The sequence below is a fragment of the Leptonychotes weddellii genome, chromosome 3 (assembly GCF_054177405.1).
Source record: "Leptonychotes weddellii isolate Sample4059 chromosome 3, ASM5417740v2, whole genome shotgun sequence".
Classification (NCBI taxonomy): domain Eukaryota; kingdom Metazoa; phylum Chordata; class Mammalia; order Carnivora; family Phocidae; genus Leptonychotes; species Leptonychotes weddellii.
Window position 1 is genome coordinate 60,776,357 of NC_138371.1, and position 12,830 is coordinate 60,789,186.

General features: G+C 37.6%; 1 protein-coding gene across 3 annotated transcripts in view; it reads left to right on the plus strand.

Moving 5' to 3' along the window:
• The window catches only part of SLC38A11 (solute carrier family 38 member 11), a 56,618-nt gene that overhangs the window by 14,160 nt on the left and 29,628 nt on the right, over positions 1–12,830 (plus strand). For all 3 annotated transcript variants that reach the window (XM_031038141.2, XM_006742460.3, XM_031038143.2), the window contains exon 7: positions 2,136–2,215. In XM_031038141.2, coding sequence (XP_030894001.2) covers positions 2,136–2,215 — 80 coding nt within the window. The remainder of the gene's footprint in view (positions 1–2,135; positions 2,216–12,830) is intronic.

A 12,830-nucleotide genomic window follows, 5' to 3' on the forward strand; every position in this document is an offset into this window, starting at 1 on the left:
TTTTGTCAAATGACTGTCTACGTAGCCAAGTTCTTAATTACAGTATTTATCTTAGTTTCTTTCTTACCTTTCTTTCTAGGGTAGATACTCTGATGTCAGACACCATACTTCCAATTTAGAAAATAAAAAGAACTATACTTACACCAAGTCTAATTTGCTGAAAAAAATGTTCTATCATTTTTTACAGATAGTAGTTTAAATAATTTAAATTTAGACTAAATTTAAGAAGTAAGGATGAGGGGCGCCTGGGTGGCTCAGTTGGTTAGGCGACTGCCTTCGGCTCCGGTCACGATCCTGGAGTCCCTGGATCGAGTCCCGCATCGGGCTCCCTGCTCGGCAGGGAGTCTGCTTCTCCCTCTGACCCTCCCCCCTCTCATGTGCTCTCTCTCATTCTCTCTCTCTCAAATAAATAAATAAAATCTTGAAAAAAAAAAGAATTAAGGATGAATCACTTCACTGGCTCAAAATTTTTTTGTAAACTACAGTGTGTTTCATACACTGAATTATGGATATTATTGTGTCATTGATTAATTCATGAGAATTTGGCCAGTGTATATGGTTCTTATTGCTAAAGAGAAATGATGATGCATTTCTAATGAAACCAACCAAATAATTATTCAACTCACCATATAAGCTCATCTGCATAGGTTAGCCTTTATCTACCTGTATTTTTATTTCCTTACTCTCAAGGAGTGTTGGAGTGTTTGTATTTTATGCAAAATATTATTGGCATTATATTTACACTATGCCAAGCATTCTGGTGAAAAGTTTTTTAAAAGAGCTATTTATATATTTTTATGTTCTAATTTGAAAAGTCCAACAGTTGAGTGAATTTTACTTTTCACTGTGACGTTTCATGTGTATTCACGGTTATGGATCCTTCCTTAAGGATCTTGTTATGGATCCTATTACCCACAGTCCTTCCAGGTAAAGCTGAGAGTGGAGATGATATTCCAAATATTCTGACCACTCTACCTTTGTTCCCTAACAGACTTCCAGAAATAAACAAGAGTCCATCAAAAGCGGCTTTTTTGTGAATTATCTGAAATGCTGAACAATTTTCCATTTCCCATGTTGTAGACATAAATGTTATCTTCGGAGAGCAGAAGGCCAGGCATTCATGAAAAGAAAGTTAATATTCTATCATATTATTAATACCTGAACATTTTCCCCTAAGTGTCTCTTAAGTAAATCTCCCAGTGAGCAAACCCAGAGTAGCTAGGAGCCCTGATCTGGAGTCAGGGTGCTTGCATTTGAATTCTCCTTCTGCCACGTTCTAGCTGTGTGACCTTGGGAATGTTACTTAAAATCTCTTCCTCAGTAGAGGACTCGTAACAGACCCTTCTTTCTAGTTAAAAACTAACAACCCAGGAAACAAGGTTAATGATAACCAAAGAAACAAACTATTTTACATTATGTTTTTTCTTATTAGAGAAAGAAGTCTAAAATGTGCTTATCCATTAAAAAAAAATTAAGGGCAGAAACACAGATCTAATAATGAGTGCACAGAACACTCTATACACAAAGACCAGTTTATATTTTAACCAGTTGAAATAGTGACCGAATAGAAAGGAAAAAGCAAAGATTTTACAAACACAGACCAAAGGGCAAAATCAAATAGGAAAAATAGACTAACAGAGCTAGAGAACAGAAAGAAAAAAGGAGAAGCACCCCCAAAATGTGTGTGAGTGAGTGTGTGTGGGGGGTCCTGTCTTGATAGGTAGAGGGTAAGGTAAAGACAGAAGCAGAAGAAGCAGTTATAGATAGAAAAAAAGCACAAGTCAACACCAAAATAGGACCTGAAGAAGAATGAAAACAACTTCCCTTTGACTTTTATAACCTAAAATCACCAGTTTTGTATTCTATTCAGTAAGCCACTAAAAACATTTAAAGCTATGTCGCAAGATTAGTTATATATACTTGCCTCCCTATTTGGGGAAAAAAATAATACTGTGGTCTGATAAAAAGTTACATGTCTGAGATTATCAACAGTAGTCTGTAAGAAAAAACTACTGCAGGATTATATAAACAAAAGTTGTATATATGTTTACTCAAGTAAAAAGAGAAACACCTAATATTTTCAATTCAATAATCTCTCTTCCAAACTGACCATATCTTTACATTTTCTTTTGCAGATCTCTTTTCTTTCAACAGTTTTAACAACTCTGATTCTTGGAATTGTAATGGCAAGGGTAGTCTCATTGGGTCCATACATGTAAGTTTTGTTGCTATATTGGTTAGTCTTTAATTTATAGCCTTCACATAGATATTTATATGACATATTGCAGATGCTGAAGTATAAAGTAATCATGGTACCAGAAGCACCATTTATCTTAAGTATTTGACAAGATGAGAGAAGATGATTACATCTAAGTAGACAGGCATTTTTTACTTGGCCCCTGCATGGCTGATGAGATTAAACTGAGTTTACTTAGCATGTTAATGACTGGTCCTAAGAATTAGAATAAGGAAGAGATCTCGAAGAGTGAGAAATAGGAATGAAGTAGAGCACTCGGGAGGGAAAATGGTAAATGGCAGAAATTTTTGTATTATCCTAGAGATGGATTTGTTCTTAACAAAGTTTCACCAAAATAGGCTGAAATGAGAAGAGTAAAGAATATAATGGAAGTTTTCTCCATTAGAGGAAATGTAATCACTTTGCAAACCACTGTTTATTCTCTACTAAGATTATATTCTTTGATTATTTTGTGTTAAAATGTTTGTCATTTGTGAACTGATTGTGATAGCTTGTGAATGTTACCTGTGAGGGGCAAAAGAAAAGGAAACCTGTTGAATAACTCTCTGTGATAATGTGGTTCCCAAGGTAACTTCTTTTTCCTATAGATTAACTGTCCTGCAAGATCACATCATTTTCAACTTCATGTGCTTATGTCTGGCTTCTTAGTCTACCAGGAAAATTCCAAAAATTATGCCTCAAATTTATTTTGAAGGAATTATGAAACATCTAGTCTAATTGCATTTGATACAACCTTTATTTTGAAAAAAAAAACACCTATTTTTTTAAAGGATTGAAATAAAAGAGAAAAGCATAAACATCTATCGTGTTTATATTAATGTTTTCAAATAACTGAATCCCGGTTCATGGTTGTATTAGCTCGGGCTGCCAGAACAAAATACATATAGGGGTCTTAAACAACAGAAATTTATTTTCTCATAGTTCTGGAGGCTGCCAGCAGTCAGGTTTTGGTGAGAGGTCTCCTCCTAGTTGTAGAAAGTTACCTTGCTGCTGTGTCTTCACAGGGCAGACAGCGAGAGAGACAGCAAGCTCTCTGGTATCTCTACTTATGCGGACACTAATCCCATCAAGCATGCCCTGTCCTCAAGACCTCCTGTAAACCTAATTATCTCCCAAAGTCTCCATCTCCAGATACCATCACAAAGGGGCTCTGGCTTCAATATACGAATTTTTGGAGGGGACACAATTCAAATCCTTAGCAATAGCAGTTTTAAAACGCACCCAGTTCCCTTCACTGTGGCCATTTATTCTCTCATTTAGTGAACGCTTACTGAATGCCTGTTGTTTCTAGCTATTTTGCTGCACCCTGAGAGAAAAAGAGCAGGGAGGCAAAAGTCAGCACCTGTTGCAAGTTGTTCACAATCAAGTAGTGAACATTTTAAAAACAAAAAAGAAGAAAAAGAAACAGCCGTGCAGTAGAAGTGCAAAATAGAAGGATTAGAGCAATAGCAGTGCCAAAGAAGAGAGTGCTTAATAGGAAAAAAAATACGAGCTGAGTGTTTTGAAAGATGAATCTGAATTGTTTCAGATAGAGAAAAGCGTAAAAGGCATTCCCGGCCCAGGAAAGGTAAGCATAAAAGCACAAAAGCATATGTTAAAGTCTACTGACATTTATTTAGTATCTACTGTATTGGTACTGTATTCATCTCTGATTTTCAAAAGCTGAATTTATACAACAAAAAGCCATTAAATATATTGAACAGAATACAATAAATAATTCTTGGTTAATGGTTTTAATTGTGTAAGGCAAAATTTTTTTTAAAGATTTTATTTATTTATTTGACAGAGAGAGACAGCGAGAGAGGGAACACAGGCAGGGGGAGGGGGAGAGGGAGAAGCAGGCTTCCCACGGAGCAGGCAGCCCGAAGCGGGGCTCGATCCCAGGACCCTGGGATCATAACCTGAACTGAAGGCAGACGCTTAACTGACTGAGCCACCTAGGCACCCCAAGACAGAACTTTTTTATTGGAGCTTTTATTATGAAAAATAATACATAATATAATATATATTAATATATATAATATAATATATATTAATATATGTAATATAATAAAAGATCTTATAGATTTGGCAAATATAGTACTATGAGGCAATATTGAGGGAAAAACCCAAGTAGCTAAAAGTTGGAGATAAATAATAATTAACTGAGCCCCAAGGGGTTAGTTTAAAACAATGATTTTCGACTTGAGAATCATATTAGAATTACCTGAGTAGCTTTAAAAAATACTGATTCCAGGCCCCACTTTGAGAGATTCTGAGGGATTTGGTCTAGGAACCAATTCATTATTGAACAGCTGTGAGTTTGTGAGCAAGCATCTAGAACCTCTTGGTTTCAAGAGATTAAAATCATGAGTACACATTTGAACTGACATATCATTTCTAAAAATAGACCATAGATTTTGTGTCATTTTAGGCACTCTTGTGCTGTTATTTTTCATGATTCATTCTCCACTTACTGTTTTGGTACCTTTTTTTATACAACCTGTGTGTGAGATACTATTGTGAATACAAGGAGAACATATCTCTGCTCTCAAGGGACTCACCATTTAGTGAGGAAGATAAGGTTGCTCAAATGACTGTCCTATAGGTAAGTGTATCTTGATACAAAGGAAAGAGAAAGGGGAGGCCACTTCCTGGTGGTGCTAAATGAATTGATTTTATGGCCAAAGAGCTATTAATTTCTGTTGTAAGCAAAATGTGGTCTGTATCTTTCTAACCTTCCTCGAGCGGTGATATCAGACTTCATCTGAGCCTTTGAAATTTTTCTAATAACAGGGATTATTTACTTAACTCTTTCAATATTTAGATGTTAAAGAAGTGTGTATTTTTTTTTTTTAAATGCTGGGCCACCGTTTATTTCTGTTTGAATACTATGGCAAACAACTTCTGTTTGTCCAGATTTACAATCAAGCTAATCAAATCCCATGTTCAAGGGTTGGCATAATAGCTAGTCAGGCAGGCTTCTTTCTGAAATACGACAGCCACGAATGCTTATAATCCATAAAACATGAGAAATTCAATAGCCCATGTGTGTTTTTCCTCTTTTTTGGTTCAGAGGAATAATCAGAAAAGCTGTCCTTTTTCATAGGGCTTTTAAAATGGTATTTGGAAAAGATCTTTAAACCTGCTATCGGAAAAGAGGAAGGTCTATAATGGCTACTGGTGTTGACCTTGTTACTATGGAAACATCTTTTTAGTAGTTGTGTTTTAAAAATAAAACACACAATTCAATTTCCTTTTCCATAACTCATAAGGCTGTAAATTCTGCTTTTTTGATATGATTTCAAATATCTTATAGTCCAAAGAACTCCAAAGAGTTCTCTTTGGAAATAATGTTCATTTTTATTGTGTTTTCTAACCTTTTGCTTTCTTAAAAACTGAGGTGGCAAGGCAATTTAATTGCTTTCTAGAAAGTGTGCTAGTATCAAAATGCAATGACAGTTCTTCCTTTTTTTTTCAAACTACAATTGGGGGCATTATCACTGTGAAAATCTTCATTCTGTGCCTCATTAATATTCCATTCTTTACATTCAGAATGGAAATGATAACATGCAATCCAAATTTACAATTATTTTCTCTTCATCTAACATCTCTCTTACAACATTTTAATCCTTAATGTGGTATTCCAAACATAATTCCAAAAAGTGTGTCCATACTTTCAACAGGCATTTATGAACATAAAATGTGCCATCTCCAAGGATCTCAAGACATATTAGTTTCTTTACCCCTTATCTATTCTAGCCCTGAAATTCTACAGTTTGATGCTATACATAAAGAGGATCTAGAGGGGATTAAAGAAAGGATCAGGAAAAAACAGGTAAAGACAGAGGAATAGTGCATATTTGAAAAAGGGAATAATTAGTTCTGTCAAACACTAGCCATTGATTTTTTTATGATTAAATTATTGCCTTTTTATTACAAAACACAGCAACCATAGAACCCTAACTGCTTAAAGCAAAAGAAAATTTATTGTCTCGGGGCGCCTGGGTGGCTCAGTCATTAAGCATCTGCCTTCGGCTCAGGTCATGATCTCAGGGTCCTAGGATCGAGCCCAGGATCGGGCTCCCTGCTCAGCGGGGAGTCTGCTTCTCCCTCTCCCGCTCCCCCTGCTGTGTTCCCTCTCTCTCTGTGTCTCTCTCTGTAAAATAAATAAATAAAAATCTTTAAAAAAGAAAATTTATTGTCTCACATAACTTTAAAGTTCATGGGCATTCCTGTTATTGGATTTGGTTGGGTTTAGGAGTTTAATCAATGAAATCAGACATGGTTTCTCTTTTTTCACTTCTTGGCTTTGCCTCCTGTTTTGGCTCCAGTTTCTGAAAGGCTCTCCCCTCTTTGTGCTGAGATGACCGTAGCAGAACCAGCCTACATCCATCCATTCAGGTCCAAATCTATAAAAAGAGAATGAGTTTTCTCTTTTAGATTACCTCCAACCTTACTTGGACTGATTAGCTCCAATGAGGACCCATTATAATCCCAAACCCTAATATCATGGCCTCTGTTGACTTGCTTGTGTTTATGTTACATGCCTACTCTTGATGCTAAGGATACGGTCAGCCCCACTCACTAAATCACATGGACAGAGAATAGAAGAAAAGGCGATCCCAAACAAAGTTAAGGCAATGATGCCAGAAGAGGGAGTAGCCACTTGCATAGTAGAAGCCATAGATGTCCACTTCAGCTGACAGGAGGTTACTGGTAATGGTATGGATGGACACCAGGTTAGAGAGAATTAAGATGCAACTGAATGATAGGGAGGTGAATTTGGCAAATACCCACCTCCTTTTGTTTTTTAAGAGCATCAAGGAATGAAAATAACATGACAAAATAGTGGCTTGAGACAGTAAGATCTCCAATAAATACTTTTTTTTTTTTTTTTTTACCATGGGAGATATTGAGCACATTATAGGTCAAGCCAAAAGATGGAACCCAAGTCCCCCAGGAGATCTTGAAAAGTTGGAATTTATAATATAGAGCAATCCTTAAAAAGGAACTGGGTTGCTTCTTCTTCCTCTTGGCACAATAAGATCAAATATAGAAAGTAAAATAGGATTACATTCTGAAGACCAGTGAAGGGCATTTGAATGTTCATACCCAGTAGGCTCTGTTTTTTCAGAGATGAGATTTTTATCTGAAAGTGTGGTAGACAAAGGTATGTTCAGAAGCTGAATATTTTAGTTGGTTATATTTGCAAGTTTCACCATAGGAAGTGAGAAGGGATCTACACAAAGGAATAAAATAATCACACTATATGTTAAATTATCTTAATTTGTATTTTATGTGTTTTCTTTTTTTTTTTTTTAAGATTTTATTTATTTTATTTGACAGAGAGAATGAGAGAGAGAGCACATGAGAGGGGGGAGGGCCAGAGGGAGAAGCAGACTCCCTGCCCAGCAGGGAGCCCGATGCGGGACTCGATCCAGGGACTCCAGGATCATGACCTGAGCCGAAGGCAGTCACTTAACCAACTGAGCCACCCAGGCGCCCTGTGTTTTCTTGTGTATTTTATGCCTTTCAGACAATTGTAAGCTCCATGAGAACAAGGATCACATTTGTTTTTTTCTGCATCATATACCCATTATTCAGCACAGTGCCTAACAAAGAATTAGAATTCCAGCAAAAAACTGTCAAATGATCACTTGAATAAACCAATGGTCCCTTGGGCCTTCTGCTTTTGGTTGATTCAACTTGGAAATTAACTAACCATAATTTTGAAGTAATGAGACAATAAAAATTATCCTGGGATGATAAAAATTTCAAAAGCATTCCCTGTCAAAGAAAATTTTCCTAAACCTACTTCCATGCTAGCAAAATTAGCTAACTCATTTGCTAAAATACCATTTGACTCCAAGGTCTGCAACACTGTTAGAATTAGTGGTACAGGGCGCCTGGGTGGCTCAGTTGGTTGGGCGACTGCCTTCGGCTCAGGTCATGATCCCAGAGTCCCGGGATCGAGTCCCGCATCGGGCTCCCTGCTCAGCAGGGAGTCTGCTTCTCCCTCTGACCCTCCCCCCTCTCATGCTCTCTCTATCTCATTCTCTCTCTCAAATAAATAAATAAATAAATAAATCTTTAAAAAAAAAATTAGTGGTACATTTAACTAGACAGATTACCTACATGAAGGAACAAATAGACCATTGTTTGACTTAAGTCTATATGCAAACAGGAAAAAACAACTGCAAGACAATATATTCTCAGAGAAGATTAGTCTAGTCACTGTGCTAGTGGAGCTGGAGGAATAGTCTAGACTACTCCGTGTTAAGAACCTATTCCACTCATCATCAATTATTTTTATAAATGGCTGCCATAGTGAGGTTTGCCACCTGTCTGTTATTCCCAGCGAGAAGCCAGACTGGTCTGTGGTATAGATTCACAACCAAAGAGCAAAAATAGTCAACAAGCATTTATGAAATATCTAGCTGATGCCAGTCACTCATCTAGGTATTTGGGCTATGAAGATGAAGAAAGCACAGTCCCTGACCTTCGATACCTACAGTTTATGGATGGGAAGAATAGACATTTGAAAGATAATTTCAATATAATAATTCATAGAATTATGAGAAAGTGCCTTGGAAACAGAGAAAAGCCCCTTAGCCCAACCTGGGCCGGCAGATAATAATATTTCAAGATAAGAGAATATGTGATCTGCTGCTTGAAAAAATGTACTAGTGTTAGTTGGATCAAAAAGGAAAGTGGAGAGAGGTTGGAAGCTATTGTTGGCAGAAGTGTGTGAGGCCTGGACATGTGATGTGTAATAATAGCAGAAGCAGTTCAAGGTTCTAACACTGGGAGGGACCTAGAGAGGAGGGCTACTGCCATTGGTTCGGGAACTATCAAATGAAAATAAAGTGCTGCCCTTGAGAATTTTCTCAAAAACTCTATTTTGCTTATATTACTCCTCAAATATATATTTTATTACAGTTTTAACGACAGCCATGTCTCCATGTTACCTCATTTGAAAAACTAATGAGGATGGTACTTTCCTAACCCACTGACCCCCATTCTCCCGTCACCACCACCTCTGTAGCTTCTGTATTCAAGAAGTAACTAGACTTTGGTGATTCTGAGCTGAAGGTTTGGCAAGACTGTGCAAAGAAATGATCGTAAACAGGTTGGCAGAGACCAACAGGAAGGAAAGCTTCATGTGTAGCACTAAGAAATTTGAATTTGTTCTTTAGCCCATGGTGCATTGGTTTTGCAGCAGGAGAGCAACTGGAGCAAGTCTCCGTATCGATGGACTCATCCTACAGCAGAAGTGAGGATAGATTGGAAGTGCAAAGACTTGGAAGGAAGCTATCTATAGCAAGCATCCAGGCAAAAGACAACTAAACAGTATAAGCACAAGGCTGGTAGAAATGAAGAAGAGGAAGGTGATGCCAAGGTGTCCAGCTTGGACCACCAGACTGTTAGATGGCCCAGAAAGTATAAGCACAAGGCTGGTAGAAATGAAGAAGAGGAAGGTGATGCCAAGGTGTCCAGCTTGGACAACCAGACTGTTAGATGGTCCAGAACTCACGATCAAAAGGAGAAAATGGGAGAGTCTGTTCAGTCAATTAGCATTTGCTTACTGGGTCAGTCACCTTTTTTAGGATCTGGGGCTGTGAAAACCAATATAACACAGTCCCTTTCTGCGGGTCTCTTATATCTCATTGTGGGTGAGGTAGGGTGGATAAACACATAAAAGATAACCTCAATAAACTGTTTAATAGAATTATGAGCATGGTGCTATAGAAACATAGAGGAAGGACCCTAGCTTCTTTTAAGTTGTTAACTAGGAGAGGAAGCAGGTCTGGGAAAATCATGGTAAATGTTTAATATTTTAATATCTTGATTTTGAGTAACTCTTGGAATGGGGAAGAAAACAAAGAAGTCATTCAATGTTTTGGAAATGCGAGTCGAGTTTAAGAAGAGTCTGGAAGATTGTATAGGAACAATGCATAAGAAGAAAGGTGTAACCCAAGGAGAATCCACTGAAAAATAATTATCTGGAACTCATATCTGAAATTCACATTGTATTTTAATATTTTTTTAAAGATTTTATTTATTTATTTGACAGAAAGAGAGAACACAAGTAGGCAGAGTGGCAGGCAGAGAAAGAGGGAGAAGCAGGCTCCCCGCTGAGCAGGGAGCCCAATGCGGGGCTCCATCCCAGGACCCTGGGATGATGACCTGAGCTGAAGGCAGACGCCCAACCGACTGAGCCACCCAGGCGCCCCCACATTGTATTTTAATTTAATAACGTTTTGTGATAAACATAGTAGAGAACCAAAACAACACTCATAATTCTAACAAGTTTTCATTCCATTAAAAAGTGAAGTGTGCCCCCTCTCACCATTCTCTGCCCTTTCGATCCCAACTCACAGAAACAGTGAACACCAACTTTTAAAGAATTCACAGAGGAATTGGAGACAATACTGGGAAAAAAGGAAAAAGTAGATAACTATAAGAATCAAAGTTGTTGGTGTCCCAAAAGGAAAACAGGAAGTATTTGTCATGTTTATAGTGCCAAGTTGTGCAAACTTTTTATATGATTCATATTAAAAAAAACCCAAAATTGTATTTTTGCAAAAAAAAAAAATCAGCATGTTTTATGTAAATTTTAATTCCAGATTAGCTTTATGTAAAATTTGTTTTTTAAAAAAACAATCAGCTTTGGGCGCCTGGGTGGCTCAGTTGGTTAAGCGACTGCCTTTGGCTCAGGTCATGATCCTGGAGTCCCGGGATCAAGTCCGGCATCGGGCTCCCTGCTCGGCAGGGAGTCTGCTTCTCCCTCTGACCCTCCTCCCTCTCATGCTCTCTGTCTCTCATTCTCTCTCCCGCAAATAAATAAAATCTTAAAAAAATAAATAAATAAATAAATAAAAATAAAATAAAATAAAAAAATAAAAAAACAATCAGCTTTGACATTTCGAGTGATTCCCAAGAAGAACTTTCCTGAACAGCTTTCTATGTTCACATAAGCCACAATTGTTTATAGAAGAGAATCAGAAGAAAGGCGAGATGGGAGCAAAGAGGTGGCAGAGAGCTGTCAGCTGATGCCCAAGCTGGGGAAATGGGCAGACCTACCAGTGTCATTAATAGCTTGTGGTGTGACAGGAGATGGGGAGCTTTTGTGTGCCAGCCAGACCACTTAACTCTCAGATGTGTCTGGTTGAAGAGGTTAATATGTAAGTCTCTCTTAGCGAAAACTCAGGCTCTGCTGAGATTATATGATCCAGGAGGTGCCTATGTGTGGCCCAAAAGAGTTTGGGCAGGTACCACAGAGAGGTGGGTGTTTGATCCTCCTGATCAGAGGTCTGACGTTCTGGGGATCAAAAGCAAGCCCCTTGAAGCTTGTTTTCATAAGTGTGTGAAGACTGGAGATATATTTGATAGGACCTGCTTTCTGCAGCTTTGCCTTATTGCTACTCAGCTGTTGTGGAGATAAGGTGGAGTTTGCCTTTCAAAATAGGATGAAATGTCTGAATCCAAACTGAAATAATTTTGCAAAGTGAATTTATCTCCCCTAAACCTCCCCACTCCCATCCACCCTCACACCCACAAAAGGTTTCTGAAAAGAATATAACTAAGCATCTGACTGGATGTTTTAGAGTAAGGGAAGCAGTCATTCTTTTGAAAGTAATTTACCATAGAAGGCTGCAAAGCTCTATAAGCCAGTCTCTATTTTTGTTAATAGTAAAATACATTAAAACACTTGAAGCATTGTGCCTTAAATGATTTAAACCTTATAGTAAACCTTCGTTCCGTTGCTGTGATCTATTTGAGATTTTGTAAGACATTTTATAGGATCCTGCTTCTTCCCAGGATTGCTTTATCTGGATTTATTTTTTTCCCAAAAGAACACATTTGCATTTTTTTATAAACTCAAATATTACAAATGGCTTTTAATGAAATAGAGACTCCTCATACCAAATCCTTTTCTATTTCAGCTGTGTCTTTTGACATTTACATCTTTACTTCTGCATAATATGCTTGTAACTGTTACTTCCGGATTCTCACTCTTTTCTTATATAGTAGATGAAGATTTCTCTCTCTCAAATTATCTTTCCTTTTAAAAATGAAGCAAGATGAAACCAGAGAAGGAGACAAACCATAATCTTAATCTTAGGAAACAAACTGAGGGTTGCTGGAGGGGAGGGGAATGGGGAGATGGGGTAACTGGGTGATGAACACTGGGGAGGGTATGTGTTCTGATGAGCACTGGGTATTATATAAGACTGATGAATCACAGACCTGTACCCCTGAAACAAAAAAACACATTATATGTTAATTAATTGAATTTAAATTAAAAATACTAAAATAAATAAATAAAATATAGAACACTTAAAAAAAAAAGAAAGAAATATATCCAAAGAAAAGATGAGTAGAGGATGTCCACAACCGTGGCCAACTAATCATGTACAAAAAAAAAAAAGAATAAAAAACATGTATCTTTCCTTATTTATTTATTTATTTATTTGACAGAGAGAGACACAGCAAGAGGGAGCACAAACAGGGAGAGTGGGAGAGGGAGAAGCAGGCTTCCCGCTGAGCAGGGAGCCCAATGCAGGGCTAGATGCGGGACTCAATCCCA